This window comes from Symphalangus syndactylus, chromosome 8 (assembly GCF_028878055.3).
Source record: "Symphalangus syndactylus isolate Jambi chromosome 8, NHGRI_mSymSyn1-v2.1_pri, whole genome shotgun sequence".
NCBI classification, from domain to species: Eukaryota; Metazoa; Chordata; class Mammalia; order Primates; family Hylobatidae; genus Symphalangus; species Symphalangus syndactylus.
Window position 1 is genome coordinate 121,155,444 of NC_072430.2, and position 24,557 is coordinate 121,180,000.

General features: G+C 46.6%; 1 protein-coding gene across 3 annotated transcripts in view; it reads left to right on the top strand.

Moving 5' to 3' along the window:
- Positions 1-24,234, top strand: part of RPL37A (ribosomal protein L37a) — a 62,845-nt gene extending 38,611 nt beyond the window's left edge. The window contains exon 6 of one of the 3 annotated variants that reach the window (XM_063645704.1): positions 24,055-24,234. In XM_063645704.1, the coding sequence (XP_063501774.1) occupies positions 24,055-24,064 (10 nt within the window). In that variant the 3' untranslated portion in view covers positions 24,065-24,234. The remainder of the gene's footprint in view (positions 1-24,054) is intronic. The other 2 variants (XM_063645703.1, XM_063645701.1) reach the window with 2 other exon arrangements.
- Positions 24,235-24,557: the final 323 nt, after the last annotated feature.

A 24,557-nucleotide genomic window follows, 5' to 3' on the forward strand; every position in this document is an offset into this window, starting at 1 on the left:
AGAGGGGCTTTCAAGCTGTCCCTGAAGCCTGGGGAGGGTTACTTCAGGCATGGATGGGAGTAGGGATGGGAGGATTCAGTCCCAGAACAGCGTGAGCAAATATGCTGTGGTGGGAATGTGGAATGCTCTCAGGCGTGTTGGGGGAACAGCAAGCAGCGTGGGAGTGTAGGGTGCATTCCGTACCAGTGTCCTTTCCCTCCGTGGACCTCCGGATGCCTCAGGGAGGGGCGGGGGAGAGGCAAAAGGTCTAATGACTTCACCAGACTTACATAAACAGGAACTTCCTTGCAACGAAGTATGACTTTCTCATTTTAAAACAATTTGCCAGGCAGTGTATTCAACTCTTCAATCTTGCTTTCCCGTCCATAACTCCTCCCCCAACTTCCGGATGCAGCTTTCCTAGTGTGAAGGAGATGCCAAATTATGTCATAAAAACAGCGCTGGGGCATAGAAGTGGCACGTGTCTGAACAGGCACTGTGTGACCCTAGGCTGGTCACTTTCCCTCTCTTGCCTCAGTTCCTGCAAACATAAAATTAGGAGTTAGGTGATACCTGAGTGCTTTCCAGTGATAACCTTCCAAATTATGGCATACTAAGCCTGTCTCAGTAAGGGAAGCAGCCTTCACCTCTAGCTTAGAGTAAGTGATGCCACTTTCTAGCAACATTAAACAACTGCAGTTCTTGAACTTGATGGGGGCCGGGATTAGAATTTTGAGCCTTTAACTTGTCAATGTGCTGCTTAGATAACTTGCTCCTTACTGGAGTTCATGGAAATCCATGTTCTTTGCCCATCCACCAACACATCAACTTTTAATTAATTCATTTATTTATCTACACCTAGTCCCTGGAGCCAGACTGCCTGAGTTTGAATCCTGGCTCTACCAGCTCTGTGACCATGGTCAAGTTACAGAACCTCTGTGTGCCTTAGTTTCTTCTTCTGTAAGACAGGGATAACAGTAGAAGCTGCCTTACAGGGTTGTGAGGATTAAATTAGTTCATGTGTGCACACACACACACACACATAAAATATCAAGTGCTTAAAACCACTCATGGCATGTAGGAAGCATGATGTAAGTGTGTACTATTATTATATTTGAAGCATGTTTTAAGTAATAGTGTGTGCTGGATGCTATGTTAGGAGCTTTTTCTATGAAACATAGCACTCTTCCCTACTGCCTTACAAGGTAGGTGTTATGAGCCTGCTTTTCATATGAAGAAATGAAGGATTGAAGAGTTGACATGCCTTGTCTGAGATGTGCCATGGACTAGGCTGCAGAGGACAGCCAGACACATCAGCAGGGCTCAGGAGGGAGAGGCTGGAAAGAGCGGGCAGGTCACTGCCTGCCCCTGTCACCTAATAGCCAGCTCACATGGCCTCCCCGCTCTGCTATTTGGTTCTTGCTGCAACCTAGACTCCTGCTGATGTCTTGTGTTGAACTGTGTAACCTGTCAACACATGAGAAGCATTTGCAGCGACTGGGGAGTGACGTGATTTAGGAGCAGGGGAGGGGAGCTTGTGGAGAACAGAAAACTGCCGCTCCATTTTGGAGCTGCCTTTCAGCCTGGCCAAATGAGAAACTTCCTGCTTAGAAACAGTCAGGACATTAATACTCAGATGAGTAAAGACACACATGTCTCCACTAACATCCCAGGCGGATCAGACTGATTATACCGCACTGTAGTGCAATTTCCTCTTGGTTTTTATTTCTTTGGCCCAACACTGTGCAGATGGTAAGCTCTGCTCACTGAAAATATGGAAATGATAAAATAGAAATACGAGACATTTGGATATCACTTGAGCTGAAACTTGACACTGCAGGTCTGATTGAAAATCCAGCAGGCCTCTTTCAAGACCCTTTACTGTGGCTCCTCGTTTGCTTCAGGAGGCGCCTGACAAACTTGCCCAATTCTCCCTAAATCCCGCTATTGTTAGCTCTGGCCTGGGCCACCTGCTTTCTCCTCACCAGAGATATTCGGCCAGATGATCCTTACCATTAAAGTCCCAGGATGTGTGTGCATGAGCACACACACACACACACACACACCACATATGCACCACACAGATGCATGCACATAAGTGCACACACACCACACATCACAGATGTGCACACATACCACACATGCACCACATGTGTGCACACATATGCACATGCCACACCTGTACATGCACACACTGCACACACATGCATACACATAAGCACATACCACATGCATACCATACATCACACACCGCACACCATATACATGCATGCACATACAAAATTACATGCATCACACACCACACACATGCATGCACACATACCGCACATACCACACATACATACATCATACCTGCATGTATGTGCACACACACACCACATATACATCCCCCACACACAAACACACATGCCTTTTAGGTGCTACCCAGGACTCCCTTTCTAGCTTTAAACTCTTCATGGAGAACTTTCTGCTGTCCGCTGAACCTTTAGAGTTTCTCTTTCTTTTCTTTTCTTTTCTTTTTTTTTTTTTTTTTGAGACTGAGTCTTGCTCTGCCACCCAGGCTGGAGCACAGTGGTGTTATCTTGGTTCACTGCAACCTCCGCCTCCCAGGTTTCAAGCGATTCTTCTGCCTCAGCCTCCTGAGTAGCTCGGATTACAGGTGAGTGCCACCACACCTGGCTAATTTTTGTGTATTTAGTAGAGATGGGTTTTCACCATGTTGGCCAGGCTGATCTCGAACTCCTAACCTCAGGTGATCACCCACCTCTGCCCCCCAAAGTGCCGGGATTATAAGCATGAGCCACAGCGCCCAGCCACTGGAGTTTCTCTTTCATACTTTCCATGGGACAAAGCACCCTCCTCTGTCCTTTGAGCTCTGTCTCCTTCCTCCTCCAGAGCCCAGTTTCCAGAGCACCTCCTCCAGAAAGTCCTCCTTATTTTCCCCATCTTTGGCCAGCCTTCTGTTTGCCCTAGTGGACTGTACCTGTTTTAAAGTCTGCTGTCAACACAGAGATGCAAGTTTCTTAAAGTTTCAGAATGGCTTTCTCGTTCTCTAGGCCCCGCTACACTGGAGCCCGGAGCCATAACTCCTCTATACTTCTGGTGATTTCCATATTGATTGCAGATTCCAAGGCAACTTGGGTCTCCGCAGTATCATCGGGGGCTGATTGGAATTCTTGAAACCCTCTTCCCCACCCCACTCTCTGACTAGACCAATTTTAGTTTAATCAAACCTCAAGACTATATTTTCACTTGTTCCCTTTAATAATTAACTTGCTTCGAGGAATCCAAGAGAACCCAGACACAGTGACTGCTGACCTAGTTACTGACACATCCTAATGACGCTTCTCCTAGAGGTTCATCCTCTGGGCTCTGGCCCATTTGGTGTGAGAAAGTGAACTCCTATTGGGCACTGGTTTTGCTTCTCAAGCCAGGTGGAAATATTGGCCTACCCTCTTGACCCTACTTCTCATAGTGGTTTGGTGGTTAAAGGTCTATAGAGTAGAAAGATTATGCTGGCTTTGCTTTGTTTTAGGTTTTGTGTTTTAATCTCTTTAAACCCCAGTTTTTAATCCTATTGCTTTCAAGTCCTGATCTCGTCAAGGAAGACACCATCAATTGCACTGTTGTTGTACAACTCCAAATGTTCTGGGGCTTATCACTCTCAGAGCTGAGCTGAGGATGCTAAGGGGTCTCCAGGTGTCCTACAGCTGTGGGCAAGGCGAAGGCATGCAGGCAGTCAGCTCCCCTGCATGGGTGCCATGCGGTCCCTGCAGCCTTGTTTCTCCTAGTTTCTCTAAGGCATTCCTGAGTCATTGTTCTCTAGATCTATTTGTGAGGGCCGCCATAATAAAGCACCATGGACTGGGGGCTGAACAACAAAAATTTATTTTCTCACAGTTCTGGAGGCTGGAAGTCCGAGATCAAGGTGTCAGCAGGGTTGGTTTCTTCTGAGGCCTCCCTCCCTGCCTTATAGATGGCTGTCTTCTCCCCGTATCTTCACATGGCCTTTTCCTCTATACATGTCTGTGTCCAAATTCCCTCTTATTACAAGGACACCAGTCATAGTGGGTTAAAAGCCACCCTAATGACCTCATTTTAACTTAATCACCTCTTTAAAGACCCTCTCTCTAAATACATTCACATTCTGAAGTGCTGGAGGTTAGAACTTCAACATAAGAATTTTTGGGGGAAAACGCAGTTCAGCCCATAACATTTTCTGCTTTTTAAATACACACTGCCTGGTTTTAGGGCACCCTGAACCTTAATATAGCCTTCCTAGGGGATATTTCCTTTTCTGTAACATGTGAGCAAGAATACTGATCTCTTCCGATTGTTATGAAGGTTAAGTGCATGTGAAGTTTAATATAGCCTGGCTCATAAGTGCTTAGTAAATGTTAGAACCATTTAAATAAATAAAAATGGTGATAATGGTGGTGATGATGATGAAAATGAGCACCATTATTATTTGCAGATGTCTTAGTCATAATGAATTTCTTTTAGTAGCACCTGATGATCATTTTGCTTGTGTCACTTTCATTTTACTTCTTTCTTTCCAAAAGAGGCTTGAGTGTGGCTGCCCAGCTCCCCAAGACTCAAGCCAAAGCCACTCTCTGTGCCTGCTGTGAGGATTTGAAAGCTCTCTGGCAGGAGAGGCCCTGAGCCTGCCCACAACTCCCATCTCCTCTTGGTAACCAGGAAGCCCTGGGGCTCGCTTAGTCACAACTCACTCAGGCATCGTTTTTGACCTTGACACCTTCCCCTGCATTGTGCCAGGTGCCTGGGACACTGCCAGCTCTCCCAGCCTGCCAAGCTGATTCTCTTCCTTCACTCAAATGACTGGGGAAACCCCATCTCCCCTCCAGCAGGGAGTCTCCCAGGAAAGGTGCTGTGGGCACATAGCTATGTCACCCTCTCACTATACACATCTGTGCTCGGCATGCACTCCAGGCACCTTCTGATAAAGGCATTCTGCCCAATAATTTCCTTGCACCCACAAGCATCCATGTGTCTATCTAGTTTAACATTTTTAAAAAATCTTCAATTATAAGGCTGAGTCTAATTTCATTCTCTGTACATTACATGTACATAAACATGCCCAATGGAGAGGCTGGATCATTACCAAGTTTACCAAGCAGTCACACTTGTGCACTTTCTCTCCCTCCTCCATCCTGTTTCATGCTTCTGTGCCTTTGCATCTGCATTTCTCTGGAAGCACCTCTTCTGCCTTGTCCCTGGGTGAATGCCTGTCCTGAGGCCTAGATCAAGGCTGTAGGAGATGCACCACTGACCCCATTCACAGCCAGGACCCTCTGCTTTGATGGCTCCCTTGTGCCTTCGGTGGCATCTTGTCTGTACTTAGCATACTGTACTGTGATTTTCCGTTTGTATAGCTTTCTCAGCTGGCCTGGGAGCTCCTCAAGGGCAGGGATGATTCATTCAACTTTGCATCCCCAGTGCCTAGCACAGTGCCTGACTATAGGTGAGAAGCCAGAGAGGAGGGCTCTGGGATCCAGCCATGCTGGGCAGTGCCTTTCATGGCATTTTCTGTTTGGCCTCACCTCTTCCTTTGTCCTGTTTTTAGCCTAATTCCTTTCAAGGCTCTGGCATGGGACTCTGAGCTCATTTTCATGATTGCTTTAAATATTTGGGGCTGTTGGCATGCCAACACGGGGACCCACGCTAAGGAGGGAGAGGAATTCTCCAGCTCTCTGGGTCCTGCCGAAACACAAGGAATGTGCCAGAAGCAGGGGAGGTTCTGAGAAAGTGCCAGTTTAGGTCGAACTAAACTGCTTTTTACCTGGCTTAGGGAGCTAGGAATTTGGGTAGAAGACAAGAAAGTGAGAGGACACAGAGGCCTTGGAATACGATGGGGGCAGGGAGGGATGGAATTCCCAGAAGTCCAGGAGGACCCCCAGATGAAAGGGAAAGGGCAGCAGCAGGACAGATGTGGAGATGCAGTGTCTATGCCTGAAAATGACCAGGAGTCCCCTGGAGTAAATGCCTGGACATGAACAGTTCCAGGAACCACTTCTGCAAAGCAGATAGACAGGAGGAGGCTCTGGAAGTCTTGTCATGGAAGAACTAGGACGCCACAAACATGAGCTTGTTAGTATAGGGAGGGGTCTCAGAAACCACCTTATGCAGCCTTACCACTTTATAGACAAGAAAATGGAATCTTAGAGGTGACCAAGACCACACAGCTCCTGGTGGTAGCACCAGGACTGGAACGCAGGTCTCCTGTTCTCTTTCCAAGGCTCTCAGCCTCTCAAAGGCTGGAGAGGAGCTAGAATTAGGCCAATTTCATAACACCCAACAGGTGTTATAAATGTAATAGATTGCCTAACTTCTGCTTGGTGGGTCTAGCATTAAGTAGTTTACATGGTTTATCTTATCTCAGAGCAGCCTTATGAAGTAGACGTCCTTATCTCCACCTTAACGATGGGGAAAGCGAGATTCAGAGGCTAAATGATTTGCCTTGGATTAACCAGCCACTGAGCAATGAGGCCCACATTCTAACGCAGAGACTGTCATTCTGGAGCTCAAGCTTTTAACAATAATTTTCTAAAACCTGTCTTACCTGGCCTTTACAGATCTCGAGTCTGGGTCAAAAGATAGATGGCCTTGACCAGGCGCGGTGGCTCATGCCTGTTATCCCAGCACTTTGGGAGGCCGAGGCAGGTGAATCACCTGAGGTCAGGAATTCAAGATCAGCCTGGCAAACATGGTGAAACCCTGTCTACCAAAAATACAAAAATGAGCCAGGCGTGGTGGCATACGCCTGTAATCCCAGCTACTCAGGAGTCTGAGGCAGGAAAATTGCTTGAACCTGGGAGGCGGAGGTTGCAGTGAGCCGATATCATGCCACTGCACTCCAGCCTGGGCAAGAGAGTGAGACTCTATCTTAAAAAAAAAATAGATAGATAGATAGATAGCCTTGAATTTCTAGATAAAAATGCAACATCCCAGCTCTCCTGACAGTGAGACTTGAGGCAGGTAGGTGTGGGCATCTCAAGGAAGTGAGGCATTTTTCTTCCCTGAAAATTCTTCAGTCCAAAAGAGGCCTGCGGTTACGGGGTGTGGAGAGGGACAGAGGATCTGTGGTGGGGCTGCTGACCCAAGAGTAGGCTTTGAGATGCGGCAGCCCAAAAGAGCAGTCCAGAGGAAGGAGATGAAGATTCTTCACTCACTTTGCTGGTTGTCTGCTGGTTTTAGAGTTCACTTGCCTGAAAGTGGATTCCTAAAGGAGGAAAGCAGCCCTTAAAATCCATAGCATCTTCCATTTGCACAGCAACTTCCAGCTTGTAAGGTGCTGCCTCATCTTCTCATTGGATTCTTACAATATGAAGGCAAAGTTATCATTCTCACTTTAGATGAAAACATTGACTCAGAGAAGTTAAGTGACTTGCTCAAAGTCACCCAGCTGGCTAGCAGCAGTGCCAAGGCCGGAACCTAGGTCTCTTGAGTCCTACATGGAAATCCTTTATCTTGACACAACTGCCTAGGGACAAAGGAACCAGTAGAGATGCTGCTAGAAGTTACCTTGTTGTCTCCGGGTATGTGACCCCATCACAACTCTAGGCTTGCCCTGACTGGACTATACAAAACTCTATTTACTTTGGCATTAATTTTAAGAAAGGCCACATGACACAGTTCTATCTAATAAGGTAAGAATGGGGTCTGCTGAAGAGCTTATGGGAAAGCCTCTCACGCTCCTAAAGAGAGCCACAGGAAAGGGCAGTCTCTACTCCTCTGATTGTTGTGCCTAGAACATGAGGACTGAGACTGCTGTTGCCAACTTGCCACTTGGAAGAAGCCAGCACACGGAAAAGGGATGCACAAGGAGATGAGCGTCCAGGTCTCTGACGGCATCACCCAGCCAACACAGAGGCCCCAGCTGCCCAGGCTGCACGGGCCAGGCAGCACGCTCAGACTTCCGACATGGCACAGTATGGAAAATAAAAGGGTCAGACAATCTCAAGTCTCCTACTTAAGAGTTAAGACAATATCCTCAGAAGGTCCCCAGTGGACTCCCCTCATGGCTTTCTGGCCAGCTCTGGATCCCATGGCTACTCCAAACCAGGCAATAGCGAAGAGCATGGGAGTGCCATTATTTTTGTACCCCAGTTAGGGTAAAAACAGCGAGTGCTCTGTAAACACAACTGTTATTATGTGCCAGGCACTGTTCTAAGTGCTTTACATATATTATCTTGCTTAACAACCTTAATGCTCTAGGAGTGCTGCTAATATCCTCATTTTATACATGAGAAAATTGAAACACAGTTTTTGTTTGTTTGAGACGGAGCCTCACTCTGTCACCCAGGCTGGAGTGAGTGGCGTGATCTCAGCTCACTGCGACCACTTCCTCCTGGGTTCAAGTGATTCTTTTTTTTTTTTGGAGACAGAATCTCACTCTGTCACCCAGGCTGGAGTGTAGTGGCACGATCTCTGCTCACTACAAGCTCCGCCTCCTGGGTTCACGCCATTCTCCTGCCTCAGCCTCCCGAGTAGCTGGGACCACAGGCGCCTGCCACCACATCTGGCTAATTTTTTTTGTATTTTTAGTAGAGACGGGGTTTCACCGCACTAGCCAGGATGGTCTCAATCTCCTGACCTCGTAATCTGCCCGCCTCGGCCTCCCAAAGTGCTGGGATTACAGGCGTGAGCCACTGCGCCCGGCCTCAAGTGATTCTTGTGCCTCAGCTTCCTGAGTAGCTGCGATTACAGGAGTGCACCACCACACCTGGCTAATTTTTCTATTTTTAGTAGGGATGGAGTTTTACCACGTTGCCCAGGCTGGTCTTGAACTGCAGAGCTTAAGTGATCCACCTACCTTGGCCTCCCAAAGTGCTGGGATTACAGATGTGAGCCATTGTGCCTAGCCGTTTGCTTGCTTTTTTAGAGAGACAAGGTCTCACTCTGTCACCCAGGCTGGAGTGCAGTGGTGCGATCATAGCTTGCTGCAGCCTTGATCTCTCCAGCTCAAGCAATCCTCTCACCTCAGCCTCCAGAGTAGCTGGGACTACAGGTGTGCACCGCTACACCTGACTAATTAAAAAAAAATTTTTTTTTAGCAGAGATGAGGTTTCACTATGTTGCCCAGGCTGATCTTGATCTCCTGAGCTCAAGTGACCTTCCTGCCTTGGCCCCCCAAAGTGCTGGGTTGCACAGAGTTTAAATAATTTGCCCAGGGACCACACAGCTAGGAAGTGGCAGAACTAAGTTTTGAACTCAGGCTCCAGCATCCAAGCCCTTAAGTACTCACTAGAGCTAAGAATGAGGTCAGCCTCCCAGAAGCACGAGACTATGTAGACTTGAACAAAAAGAAGAGTGGGAGATTTGGGCAAAACTGAACTTCCGTTAGGAAAGAGGAAGGGGAAAATAAATGCTGTTGAGCAGCAGTGTTTGCTATAGCCTTGCCTGTCAGCTCTTCTGTGTGTAGATTTCCTGTGATGCGAGCTAACAAATATCCCTATGGTTGAGGCCAATTTGAGTGTTTCTCAAACTATTATTTGTAGCCCAACTGTCCTAAGTACAACTGGTTATTGTAAGTGGGAGTGGCCAGAAAAGCCTTCTGGGAGGAGAATTATTTGGAGAATAGATAGGATTTAGAGCGAATGGACATTACAGGTTAAGAGAAACACAGGTCAGGTCCAGAAGATAGGGCTGGAAATATAGAATGTGGTCAGGTCTTTGAAGTTCTTGATGCCAGAGGGAGGAGTATGGGCTTTGTTCAGGTGATGAGGTCTGCAGAGGAGCCTTGAGTAGGGAAGTGGTGAGGCATTTATAGAGATCCATCTTCAAGCCCATCAAAGGAAGGAGTGTGCCAGGGAGAGCTGGTTGGCAAGAGGACTTACCTTATGATAAAAGTGTGAATAAGGGCGACAGTATTAGAAATGGAAAGGAAGAGACAGTCCAGGAGATACTGAGAAAAAATAACATGTTGGATCTGATGACTGCTTAGATGTCAGAGAGTGGCATCCAAGGTGACTTTGAAGTTTCAAGCTTTGGTATAGGAATATGGAAACTGGGAGCTTGCCTGTGAAGGTGGAGGGGAGGGAACCAGATGTGGTAGATTGGTGTTGGATTTGGAGATTTGAAACCATGGGACAGTCACATGGAATTAATTAGTAATTGGAGACTAGGGTTGCAACACTTGTGATGAATGAGAATTAGAGGTGTCAGGAAGCTGAGGGGATGGCTGGAGTGGATAAGACCTCTGAGAAATGGGATGTAGAGAAAGGAGAGAAGACTGCTGCAGTCTGGACCTCAGGAAACATCCAGCATCTTGAGGTCTCAGGAAAGGGGAGGCAATGAAGTGGAGGAAGGATCAGAGATGTAAAAGGGGAACCCAGAAGGCAGGGGAAGAAAACCAGGGAGTCGAGAGTTTCAAGAAAAAGGGATCAATAGTGCTAAATCCTACCACTACAGAGAAGTCCAGGTTGCTTACAGTAAATGTTTTGGGTATTTTAAAAGAAGAGGTTTAGAAGACTGAACAACCCGATGTGTTTATAGATTGCTTACGGGAATGTAAATTGGCCTAATCCAGTTGGGCAATATGTTTCAAAGGCCTTAAAATATGCAAATTTGCTGATCCAGAAATTCTTCAAGGAATATAATCCAAAGATATCATAATTAGAGTTTGTTGAGTACTTTCTCAACCATACACAGTGTTAAAAGTGGCATTGTTTTAAGCACTTATATTTATTAATATATTTAATCCCTAAGACAACCCTATAAGTATTAATAGATACTTTTTACTATGAAGAAAATGAGGCATGTGGAGACCTAGTCATGTGAGCAAGGTCTAACAAGGAACAAGTCATGACACTGGGATTGAGATCGGGAAGAACAGCTGCAAGACCCTTGTTCTTAACCCCCAGCTAGCCTGCTTCTTGAAATGATTAGAAATTAACACAACAGTCACCCTGAGCGTGTTCATCTTAGTGTGATAATAACAGGAAACAATCTAAATGCTTAACAGCTGGAGATGGGCTAAATAAAATGACTTCCAAATGAGGGCATGCTATATAGATGTTAACAATCACATTGTAAAAGAACACGCAATGACATGAGAAAAAGTTGATGATACATTTTTAAGTGGGAAAAGCTGTTTTCCATATTTGGAAAAGCCCACATATGAAAAAAAGAGAGATTTGTTATTATTCATACGTGCATTCTGCACTGGACTGTCTGCACCCCTGCCAGGTACCCCCTCCCACTCTCACCCTGCCCGGCGCTGGAGCCCATCCTCGTACCCCAGTCAATTCAGGGCAGTTGTCCCTATGTCTCGATTGAAGTGCTGCATATTTTAACAAAGAAAAGATAACCAGGCTGCAGGGTGGAATTCTATGCCCAAAGTGTCATTGTGTTTCTCCTCAAGTCATTCCAGGAATACTTTCTGGGTAAGACGGATTCTTAGGGAGTGTTGACTATTGGAAATAGTTGGGTAAAGCTCATAGGAAGAATATTCTGGATACTTGCTGCCATTTAAGAGTAGGTATGGTGGAGAGGATGGGTCCCCCAAATGTGTGGGATTCTGGAAAGTGCCTGCAGGGAGGGTGTCCTGCTCCTTGGACATGGAAGGTAGGCCAGCACCCCTGCCCCCTGGGGTCACCAGCTTTACATTGCTAGCAGCTAAGCCCCAGGATGATTCAGAAGCCCCACTGAGATCTTCTTGGCTTTCTGTCCTATGCTTCACCCCAGCTCTCTATCCATGTTCAGGCAAAGCCCAGAGCTGACTGCTTAGAAAAATATTTAATTGAGATTCCTCCTACGGTGCCTATTTCTGTCTCAATAAGGCCTTGGCATGCCATGGGTGGCTAAATATATTGGCTGTTTCCTCTCCAATGCCAACCTAGTTTTTTAAATGTTCCCAAGTGTGTCTGCCCAGCTTTCCCCTGAGAGAGAATTTACAGCATTAGCCCTCTGTGACCTAGAAGAAAAAAAAAACAACAAAACATAGAAGATGTTAACTTACTTACAGGAGAGAAACTAGGAAATTATATATTTGTGAAGTGTCTTCATTCATTCATTCATTCATTCATTCAGGTCTCTCAAACTCCTCCTGAGTTACTGGCACTGTGCTTAAACATGGGCCACATAGATTGATGGAATTAGACATGATCCCTGTCCTCAAGGTGTTCATAATCTAGATCTACCTCCAGTACCAAGTGTTAAGTACGGAAGATGCACAAAACAGAGCTGCGAGAAGGGTCTGCAGTGGCCTAGAGGAGGATACTCAGGGAATATTTTCCTAAATAGCAGCATCTCTAACTGTTCTAGGAGTACTTAGGAATTGAGAGAATGGGGAAAGCTAAAGAAAGAAATAGCAAGAATATAAAGGCAGATGCCATTTGTGAGCATGTTACATTAGTTTGGGGGCAACAGCTTGGGCATTTTTCCTAGTAGAATTCTTCTGTTGGATGTGATATATGATTCTAAAGTCTTAAGTGCAATTAGTTTTTCTTCTGTATGCTTTGGTTAGTGCAGACAAGTGTTTCATAAACATTTTTAGAGTCATAGAACTCTTTTTGCAAACAAAACATCCCAATATTTAAGACCAATATAACATCAGAGATGCTGTGGTTGAGGCAGGGGTGGGAGATGCGGAACCAGTTCTGGCCTCCTCCAATCTCTGACCAAGACTCCCCAGTGGGATTCCAGGGCTCATTGAGGCTGCAGTTGAAACCTACATGTTGAGATGATGCTTCACACTTCCCAGGCTTTAAGCTAGCGCCTCAGTGTTCCCTCTTCACCTCCCCTTGGGCCTGTGACTGTTTCCTGCCTCCAGGAGGAGTCTGCAGTTGCTGCTTGATAGCTCTGATGGAGGCTTGTAGGAGGTGGTCTTGGAATGCTTGGGATCACCAAGCCTTGGGAGTAGTCAAGTTGTGGTTCCTTTGATGGAAAAAAGTGGGCTATCATCTGAAAGCAGGAGGAGTGTTGGCAGCCAAGAGGATGAGCACAGTCCAGTGGCACATTACAAATGACTCTGGCCCCATTACTCATTAGGTCCCTCTGGAAGATGTTCTAGGGTGAACAGTCCTCATTTTCCGATCTCCAAGGCTGGATAACCTCTCAGTTCATAGATTCCTGCAGACACTTCCTTTCAACATGCCAAGGCCTTTAACATCTCAAATGGGCTTTACTCTTTGCAATGTCAAGTAAGGCAAAGCAAGGAATGGTCTTTCCATTTTATAGGTGGGGAAACTGAGGCCTAGTGTAGTTGGCTCTTTCACAAAAGAATACCGAGACTCACTGTTCAGACTGTGGTTGTTCTCTCACACTTTCTCAGACTCCTGAGAAGTTCTTTCTGTTCTCTAACTTTTATCCATTTCATTGATGTAAACCATTTCCTCTGTGTTTGTTTCTTCAAATTGTCCAGAAAAATCTGAAGTTGGACTTCTTTCCCTTCTTAACATTGCATAGAAGGCAGTGGAAGACAGGGGGTCTGAATGAATGACCCACGGGAGTTGTGGCGGATTACCATCTCGGTTAAAAACAGTTCTGCTTTGGTAATCTTGGCAGACGGCTGAACAGTGGACATGATGTTCTTAGAGGGAGGGTGATTTCAGTCCTGGGGGTTCTGTAATTCCCCATATCTTAACACAGGGGTTGGATACAAGGCTTTCCTTTGGGTCTGTGCTCAGCCTTTTCTAGCCACTGGTCTAGAACCTTTTAGGGCATTTCAAACCCCCACACCTCTCCCCCCGCCATGGGGCTGGCCTGCAGTCAAGCATCTTCACACTCTGCCGCTTCCATCTGGAACTCCCTTTCTCGATTCCTGATGCTGGCTGCCTCGGGGCCTGCTTGCTATTCTGGTGCCCAGAAGCCAACATGACTTTGCCAGCCAAAGCAATGCTGAACTGCATCAGCAGGGAAGGGTGGGCTTCCCTGGAGGCAGAATGCATGCCCAGGAGGACCCATCCATGGTACCTGTGACGATTTATCAAAGAGTTCCTTAAAGAAAGTGAAAAGACGAATCACAGAAGATATTTGGAATATACATAATCCAGGAACAATATTCTTAAGAGCATCTAAAGAATATCTCCAAGTTACCTTTGGGCCCAATAATTTTAATATTCTCTAAGGTATTGACTCCCTCTAAGACATGAGACTTTGCCTGGTTTGGAGTCAGATCCTTTCTAGAAACTCTTATTCTCCGGCAAAAAAGGTGGGAGAATCTGAACACAACATTTGGGAACCACTAACTGATGGCTTCAGGAATCCAGCTAACACTCAGGAAACACAGGGGTTGAACACACCTCTGGCTTCCTCGGGACAGCTTGCATAACCTCCTCCTTCCAGGCACACCTAGCTATGAATTCAGCTGAGTTTTTAAGAAACGTGAATCTGGAATACTGTGAGAGGAGTGGGTAGAATGGAATAGAAGGGGAAGCAGGCCCTCCCGCTAAGGGGTACACACTCTCCGGAGGACACACACACATGCAGCGCTCTTGTTCAGGCATCTCACATAAACTTGTCCAAAATGGACCAAATGGCTCTTTCTTCATCGGGCAACTCCCTTTTCTAACTTCTGGGCCTCCAGAAGTTGTTAGCATATTTGCTTGCTTTCCTGACGCAAACCAAGAGGCATCTGCGATTCCTCTCCCCTTTTATCCACTGCATCTGAGCAGTGGGTAGACTCCACCACCCTCCCTCTTTTGTGGATGCCCCTCCCACTGGCTCCCTTCTCCCACTGGTTGCCTCTTGTCTGGGGAGAGGGGAGGCCTTTAACATTCCATTCCATAAAGCTCTGATCTTACGGTGTCAAAGCTGACAATGAATACCATTTCAGATGAAATCATGGCCACCTGCCTCTGCCTGACTTTCCAGTGTGTCCCCACACCATGACGCTGCCCCTTCCCTGTCACATCATCCCCACCTTTTAGAGTCAGTCTTGTCTGATCTTCCTATGCTCCCACAAACATGGGAATCTATTTCTCCCTCCACACTTGAGCCTGAAGTGCCAGCCTCCCCACCCTTCACGGACCATCTCTGTGCAGCCTTCCTGATAGGCTTCCCAGAAGCCCTGCTGATAGGGGCCGTCTCCTTTATGTCTTGACTGTTTCCGTGTTGACTGTTTCCAACCTAGCACCAAATCTGCAGTTTATTATTTACTGCTAAATGTTATCTTTCCACAGGTTGTGATCTTTTTGATGGTAAGGGTCTGGTAATGCCTGTTTGCAGCCTCTCTTAACTGCACACAATGCAAGGATGTGCGTATGGGAGAAATTAACATTTGTTGAGAGCTTTAAGACTTTATCTCATGGAATTCTTTCAACCCTAAGAGTTGGATATTTTTTGTCTCTATTTTATAGATGAGGAAACTGAAGCTTGGACAAAATAGTTTTGCATACACAGCCACTAAGTGGTTGGGTTAGGATTTGGAAGTAGGGCTGCTTATGGTGAAGCATCTTTCACTATTCCATGCCTCTATTCCAAAGTAGGGTGTAGGCTGCTCATAAATGCATTGAATCAAAAAAAAATTCGACACACAAAGCTGATATATGTTTAATAGCATTGCTAGCATTGAACTCATACGCGTTTTTTTTTATATCACAACCTGAAAGCTTAAATCTCAGACTGATCTACTCTAACACTCTCTTTTTTTTTTTTTTAAGAAGCTAAGAGCAAGTTTTAAGACTGATGTCTCTTTGAAAATGTCTTATTTATTTTTCTGCAAGCATGGTTCTTCTAAAAATTTTGCTTGGTAGGAAGAGGCCTAGGGGTATGTGTGTTGTCTTTGAACTGGGTAACCAGGGAGGAGGTTGTGATAGCTGGTAATATGTCTCTTTCAAGGCCGGGGCTGCAGCAGAAAACGTTCCTGCCCATACATAGGATTAGATTGTAATCAAAGGAACAGGGTCATGAAACATACTTTTGAAATGGAACTCAGATGTTGTAAATACATATACCTTGGCCAGGCTCCCAGACATGAGAACCTCCCCCATGATCCCAAAGAAAAAATATTCCATTGTATTAGATTACATTAGACGAGAGAGAAAGAGAACACTCAAGCACGGATGAGGAGAATATATAAAGGAAAAAGGAAGTAAAGAGGAATAGGCTAGGCACCGTGGCTCACACCTATAATCCCAGAACTTTGGGAGACTGAGGTGGGAGAATTGCGTGAGCTCAGAAGTTCGAGACCAGCCTGGGCAACATGGTAAACCCCATCTCTACCAAAAATACAAAAAATTAGCCAGGCATGGTATGCAAAAATGTAGCACATAAGTTTCACAGGGGCAGGGCTTTTGTTTGTTTTTCTCTTTATTCCAAGTGTCTATAACAGTCCTAGATACATAGTTGATATTCTATAAATATTTGTTAAAGATCGTAAACCAGGAACGTTGGGAGGGTGAATTCTGCTTGCTGGTGGAGAAGGGTGAGGGACACAGGTCCTTGCTGCCTGCAGGGGCGTGTTTGGGCCAGTCGGAGTAGTCTGTGGTTCCAGCAACTCGGGAGGCTGAGGTAGAAGGATCACTTAAGCTTGGGAGGCGGAGGTTGCAGTGAGTTGAGATTGCGCCACTGCACTCCAGCCTGTGGGACACAATGAGACCCCATCTCAAAAAATAAAATAAAGAAAAATAGAGGAAGGCTGGTAAAAGGTTTCCTCTAGTAAGTGGTTGGAAAATAATGGTTGGTAAATAATGGTTGGATATATCTTGAATCATCAGAACTGGAAGGGAAAGTGACTTTTGTCTTAAGCACTAACTCTCCCCCAAATCTTTTTTCATACCCCAATGAGGTGAATACACAGCCTGGTGGTTTGGGATTTCAGCTGAATTAAAGCTGCTTGGCCTGTGCTTTCTGCTCACCATGGTGGAACTTGCTGACTAATAGTCCAAGGCCTGGACTCCTCCTGGCTGGTGCCTGTGTACTCTGGCTGATTCCTTGGTCCTTCCACTGCAGGAGGAAGAGAGACGATGTCATTGACTAATCTCATCTGAGTCACTTCTGGTTCCCTGACTGTGATTCCCAAGAGTCCTTAGTCTAGAAAACAAAGGTTTCTAGGACACTAACCATGGAATTGACACAGAGCTCTCTGCAGATCTAAAGATGGCACCATACGGCCTGTAATCCCAGCACTTTGGGAGGCTGAGGTGGGTGGATCACCTGAGGTCAGGAGTTCGAGACCAGCCTGGCCAACATAATGAAACCCCATGTCTAAAAAAAATATAAAAAATTAGCCGGGTGTGGTGGCACACGCCTGTAATCCCAGCTATTCAGGAGGCTGAGGCAGGAGAATTGCTTGAACCTGGGAGGTGGAGGTTGCAGTGAGCCGAGATCGCACCATTGCACTCTAGCCTGGGTGACAAGAGCAAAACTCCATCCAAAAAAAAAAAAAGAAAAAGATGGCACCATGCTTGCTGTGCTTTGGCTCAGCCCCTCTGTGTCTCTTCATGTGACTTCGCAGTTGGTCTTCCTTTGGTTCCGAGAAAGAGGGAACTCGAAGCCTGGGAACGTAGGTCTGTCTAGCAGTCCTGTTTCTCTCTGTTCTGGCCTCAGGATATCTCATGGGTACACAAATCATAGCCCTTTTGGGGCTTGGGAAGAAGGGCTGGTGGGGGATCGGGACATGGGTAAGAGTGAGTCTTTGTGGTCTGCCTTTGTTGAGGCTGATGGCCAAAGGGCAGACACTTGTCACAGTTTTCTCCTCGGCTCAGACAGTGGGTCAATGTGCCCCATACAGTGACTGCTTAGATAAAAGTGCCTCAGGACCCTGAAAGAAAGCCTGTCTCCAGGAGGCTACAGTGAAAACAGAACAGGCTGTGCAGTCACACATTCCTGGGTTCAAATTCCAAGTTAGTCACTCAGTATTGTGATCTGGTAGTTCCTCTGAGCCTATATATTCCCTCCTAGGGTGGTTTTAACAATGAATAAGAGAGGTGCCTGACACATACTCAGCACTTAAACAAATGCTAGTTCTATCTTCCTGGTTTTAGGTTCCATGCAGTGCAGAGAGCAGGAGCCTCTGGTTCATTTCCTACTTCTCTTCCCTTGCTCACTTGTTCCAGTCTCAAACAAAAATGCGCTCCCACTAGGGCGCTGAGTCTTGATGTGCCCTTGGCTGGGATCTTACTGCCTCCATGTCTCCTCGGGTTCCTTTACCTCACGCAGGCCTCTGCGTAGACATCACCGCCTCAGAGACTCTCCCAGACCAGTGTGTCCAGGGCGGCCTCCCTGTCTTCCATCCCCTCCCCACTCTGTTTTTCTTGAGAGAATTTATTACCCCTGACATCATATTGCCTCTTCCATTAGCACATCAGTTTCACAGGGGCAGGGATTTTGTTTGTTTTTCTCTTTATTCCAAGTGTCTATAACAGTCTTAGGTACGTAGTTGGTATTCAATAAACATTTGTTAAAATATCATATACCAGGAACACTGGGAGGGCGAATTCTGTTTGCTGGTGGAAAAGGATGACGGGCACAGGTCCCTGCTGCCTGCAGGGACATGTTTTGGCCAGTCGGTCCCAAGCAGAATTTCAGCCTTCACTTGTGCCTTCACCTGGGCACCCTGATGCTTGCCCATCTATTTGGGGTGACCCTGGAAAGGCGTGCTCTATGGCTGTAGGAGAACCCTAATGCTCCAGGCTCTCCTGCCCAGATCCCTGGATTCAGGGGCCATCTGGTCTCAAAACTCAAATGCTATAGCAAACCCCCCACACTGGGCTGTGCTTTTTATTCTGGGCCTGGTGCATAGCGGGTGGTATGGGGCACAGGAAACCGTGACTTCCCAGATCATTCTTTTTACTTAATGGTAATTCACTTGAAGCATCATTGTTACAGAAAATCAACCTTGAATATATCACACCATAGAAAGCATGGTTCCCATCCTTTACAAAAGGTGACACTGAGGACTTTGGAGAAGTTTCACCTTTGGTGGGGTGGGTGAGAGGTGTTGAGCTCTGGAACAGGAGCCAGTGTACGTTGGCTTTGCAGATCTGCCCTGCTGAGCTGTGACTTCTTTGCAGGAAATGTTTAGATGCCCTATTAGGGTTTTGTGGGTGGAGGTGTTGGACTGGAAACATTTTCTCATCAAAGATGAGCTCCCGTGTGTGTAAGAGCCTCGCTCACAGTAGAAGCTCCATTGCTAGTAGGGAAAGAATGCACCTTAGGAAATGGGCTGGTGGAGGGAACACCTGACTTCGAGTTGGGAGAACTGGGTTCTAGTCCCATCTTTTCTGAGTCAGCCACTTCCCTGCACTGAGCCTCATACCCTTCCATGGCTGGACTCCATCTGTGAGGTCCCCTCTCAGAAGTTTATGGGCATTAAAGTCCCAGGAGAAGACCAGTCCTGGCAGAGCTGCATACCGGCCAGACAAAGCATGACTAGCTCCCACCTCTGCTTCATCAGTCCCATGGAGAGAAAGTGGCCAATTCTCTTGCTGGAAACACCTGAGTGCTCCCTGACATCATTTGGCGTTTATAGCTAGCTCTGAGGAGTGGCAGGATGTTCCATTTGCTCACACAGGCCCTGGGGACCTGTGGGAACTGGAGGTTGTTCAGGGTTGCTAAGGACAGAAGAGGTAGAAGGAGAAGAGCCCAGAGGCTGAAGGGAGCCATGCTGTGGGGGCTGGCCAGGTGGGCCGGAGAGGAACTGGGCTTCCCCTCCCAGTCCCTGCCAGAGCAGGCAGTTTTTTGTGGATGTGGCACGATGTTGCTCACGCCTCAAACTTCTCATCCCATCTGTCCTTCCTGAGCACCGCGATGTTGTAAACAGTTTGGGCTGGAGCAGCCACCCAAGAATTGATCTTGTGTGTCCCCCTCTGTGGCAGTTTTAAAATGTGGCCCCCAAATTCTTTGACCCTCCTCCCATCAAGAATTGGGATCTGTCTCCCCTTGCCCTGAATCTGGCCTTGTGACTACTTGACAAATGAATGCAGTGCTGTGCCAACTTCTGGGCCCAGGCCTTCAGACACTGGCAGCTCTCACTTCCTGTCTCTTGGGACACTCACTCTTGGAACCCAGCCACTGTGCCCACAAGAAGCCAAAGCAGCCCTTGGGGAGGAGAGGCCCACGTGGAAAGGAGCCCACGGCCCTGGCTGTGCTCCCGGCTGATCAGCACCAGTGTGCCAGGCCTGGGGGCCGCTGTCCTGGGCACCCCCAGTCACGTCGTCCCATCTGACAGCACATGGAGCAGAGGTGAGCTGCCCCAGCAAGCCCTCCCCAGGCTGCAGATGCATGAATGACCACTGTCCCATAGGCCACCATGTCTCAGGGTGGTTTGTTATTTGCAATAGAAAACGGGCCCACCTGGCTCTGGCGAGCAAGCCCTCCAGCCTCCAGATGGTTGCATATATTTTTCTTAAAATAGCACCTATCCCAGCCATCCTGTAGACTCTTCTTTCTTTGGCAAAAGACTCTCAGCCCATCTCTCTAAATGAAGATGGTTATTAGCAGGAATTTTATTCCTAGAAGCCCACTCGCCACTTTTCTCATTTCATTTCTCCTCACAATCCTCTTCTATTTTCGTGTATTTTCTCTTCCAATGGACACCTTCATCTCAGCCTCAGCTCCTGCAACCCCACCAAGGGATTTCACTGCGTGTCTTAGTGGAATCTCAGAGTGCGCATGTGCATGTGTGTGCGTGTGCATAGGTGTTTACAGAGCATAGTGTTGGCAAACATTGCAGCTGGTGGTCAAGCAGCTGAAGGTTTCGATTGCTGACATTTTTTTTGTGGGTCAGCTGGAGACTAATCATTCCTCTTTTAAGATACTTTAAAACTAAAATCCACCTTTTTATGTTATATCATTTTGTGTTTTTCAAATTTTCTACCATGGACACGAATTACTTTTGTAATGAGGAAAATAAAACTCACTTCCAATGCCAACAGTGAGAGTTGACCAGAACTCACATCCTGGCAAATTTCTTTCCAGCCTTTTGTCTATACTCAGACATCTGTTGGGTGTTTGAGATCATCCCATAAATACAGTTTTGGGTCTTGACTTTTCACTGTACTGTGTATTTCAGGAATATCTCTCTCTACACAAATACTTTCTCAAACCTGATTTTTAATGGCTTTACAGTGCCCTATCATACATAGTGTTCTTTATAATGTTCTACCATAAATAAATAATTCTTTTAATTCATTTAGCAAAATTTATGTGACATTTAGATTGTGATATATGTGTGTGTGTATATATATTCACACACATATGCGTTAGTGTGCATATATATGTATGTGTGTCACGGCTTTGTGTATAAACTTCTAAATCTTTGAACCTTTAAATTCTTGAATGTTTTCACTTTGATTCCTAGAAGTCAAAGTTCCAGGTTAAACCCTACGAACTTCTGGGAGGTTCTTGATATACAGTACAAGATGGCAGAAGCCATCCCTTCTGAAATATCTACTTGGCTGCAGGAACCATCTCCTTATTGCCTGGGTATCTCTCGCCCTTTTATTCCTAGGAAAGGGCCAAGGATTGGGAAGTTCAGGGAAGAAAAAACCAGGCGAAGATATGGGAGAAAGTATGTAGATGGAAGAAAAAAACTCCTAAACTTAGTTTATAACCTTTGAATGGCTCGGGAGACAGTTTTTGTTTCCTAACCTAATAAGATGAAAGAAGAGAACCAGCAATAGTCGCATGGGTACATGCCTTCCATATATGACTTCACTCAACAGGGCCCCTGAGTTATTATCCCTGTTCTATCGACAAGGAAACTTTGGGCTCTGAGAGGTTAAATTACCTGCCCAGGGTCTGATAGCTGGTAAGGGTGGATCCTGGGTGTGGACCCAGGACTGTCCGGCTTCAGAGCCAGCAAAACACACTCCAGCCTGGCCCTGCATTTCCACCGCAGTGTAGGGGAAGGTGAGTGGACTCTGTCTTGCCCTTATTCTTTCTGCCTCCCTGTTTGCTCTTTCTCCATTTGAATAGGGGGGATGAGATGAAGACAAGGAGCCCTTTCCCAGCTGTCACACAATGTGGGACGTCATACCCCAGAAGTTATTGAACCTTTCTTTCTCTGCAAATGTCTGAATCTGAGTGAAGCCTCCTACATCCCTCAACCCTGCTTGGATGACCTTTGGCAACCCTGCTGGGCAGAGGATTCGTGGGTTGCCAGGGAGTCCTCTGTGCTGCTCTGACCTGCATTCTTCCAGTACGTGTTGTCTAGGACCATAAGCTCCCAGCCTATGTGATGAGGGGAAGGAGTGCGGCAGATCAAGGAGTATTAATAATGTGGCCACTGGCTGCTAGGCCTGTCCTCAGAGTCTATGACAGGAGTAGGGCGCAGAGGGCAGCCGAGGGCAGAGGGATGTGCATGCCACTCTGAACCCTGTGTTTAAACCCTAGCATGCCACAGGAGGATTGCTCCTTAATCAGAGCTTTGTCCAAACCCTCACTCTCCTAGCCACTAAATTGCATCTCTTACCCCTTCAGATTTCCTTTGCAAAATTTGTCCTCTGGGCAGCCACCCCAGATGGACCCCACGTGGCTCTATTTAGATGTCTCATTCCATTTGGGGAGCTTCATCTGGAGGTGACATTCAAGCTATTTAAAAACAGTAAGAACGAATCTAGTCCTAGACCAGTCTTAACAGACAGCTCTGAAGGCAGGAGCTGGCTCCCAGAGGCCCTCTGCTGGGGCAAGTGTTAACCCTTTCGTTGCTGGACTCAGGGAGGTCTGAAAGTGCCAGGAGAGAAGGGCACTAGTGGGGCTCATGGTAGTGCCTATTTCCCAAGGGACACAGAAGTTTTTCAATATTTTAATAATTGGTATGGCTGTACCAGTGCATACAGGTTTGGCTGAGGGAAAAAAATGGAGACTTGCCCATGGTTTCTTAGGGTCATTCCAAGTGTGTCTTTCCTGACCCCTCTGTAGACGTGGCAACAGGTCTTTCTTCCTCTGCATGTCCATACAGAGCCTAACATTGGTTTCTGGATTCAGGTAACTGCCACGTTCTAGCTCATCAGGAATGAGCCTCATGTGACCCAAAGCCCGTTCCCAATTCCACAAATGAGGGGTCCTCCATCTTCAGTTCCCCCCATGACAATACATACCTCCTGATATTTCTCTTGTAGCAGGCAGCCAATCAAAGGTGGCTGAAAAAAAATGATTGGCTTTTTGTGTGGGTTAAATTTACACAAAATTCCATTAGGGAATTGCCATTCTCATAGACAGTGTGGTCAACAACACAGTCTCTTTCTCCAGTGGTTTGACCATTCTTCTCCTTGACAGTGGCAAGACACTGGCCTGACAGACCAGGAGCTACTCCACCACCAGCAGCTACAAGGCCTTGGGTGGGAATTTCCCTCTCTGAGTTTTGCTTTCCTTCTCTGCAAAACAAGGGCTTGAAAGAGCCAATCTCTCAACCCCTGTTCAATTTCTGAAATGATTTAATCCAGTGGTTCCCTTCCATTGCTGCAGTGATGTTAAGAAAGTTGGCTGGAGAGCCAGGTAGGCTGGCTTCCAATGCTAGTTCAGTCACTCTCTAGCTTTGGGCATAATAATAGGATTCTAGTGAAGGTTAAATAAGTTCACCCAGGTAAAGTGTTTAGAACACTTGGTCGTTAGTAAACCCTCAATGAATATTACCTATTTTTGCTGCCTCTGGTTATCCGTAGGTTTTGTGAAGGCTAGAATCTTACCTATATTAAGTGATACCTAAAGCTGCCATATTCTAATCCTTAGCTGAGTAGCCCATGAGTAGGCTCCCATCAGGGTCTCTATCCTGTATTAGAAGAAACAGAACTGACGTGCACTGAGGTTTCACTCTGGGTCAGACCTTGTACCAGACACTGAACATGTACCATCTCACCGAATCCTCCTAGCAATGGCAAAAGCCAACACCTATTCTTCCCTTGCTCTGCTCCTATGGAAATGGATGGAGGCTCACTAAGATGAAAGCACATGGCTAATAATTAGTGGATTACGGATTCAGACTCAGGTCTGTGGGGCCCAAAAGCCTATGCCAGGGTGAACAAAATGAATTCCTCTGGAATGACAATTCATTATTAGCCCAGGCTCTTCCCAGGATAGAAAGCTGATACCTGCATTTGTTGAAGGAAGCCATCCTGTGGGTCAGCACGGGGAGCATTTCCCCTGAAGCCTTCTCCCTCTTCTTTCAAGCCAGGCTTAAGGATCCAAACAACTAAGGAAGATGAAAGAACCTTGTTGATGAAGTCCTCTATCCTGGGAAGAAGAAGTTGCAAAAATAAAATAAAAAATGAAGAATGGGGTGGCGGGGGGCCATTGCTGGGGGAGAGAACAATCCTTGACAAATATCTTCTGTTAATAAATTCCATTTTGCCTTTAAAATATTTGCCAACTATCTAAGCAGGAAAAAATTTTCACATACCAGGTCAAACCATTGCTGAAATGCCTCTGTAATCTGCCTGCCCACAGCCCCTGTTTCCATAATCTCCCAGGAGGCAGCCTCTTGTGGACTCCCGTGGTCTTCCCCCAGGAAGACTGACCTTTTGTATGAAGGGGATTCAGGGGGATTTAGACAAGCTCTCCTCCTAGGCCCAGGAGAATGTGTTCTAGTGGCCCTGCAGGTCTTTCTGTGTACCCATTTCCTCTTCCTTTCCCCTTCCCCTCCCCTCTCTTCCCCATCCCCTTCCTCTCCCCTC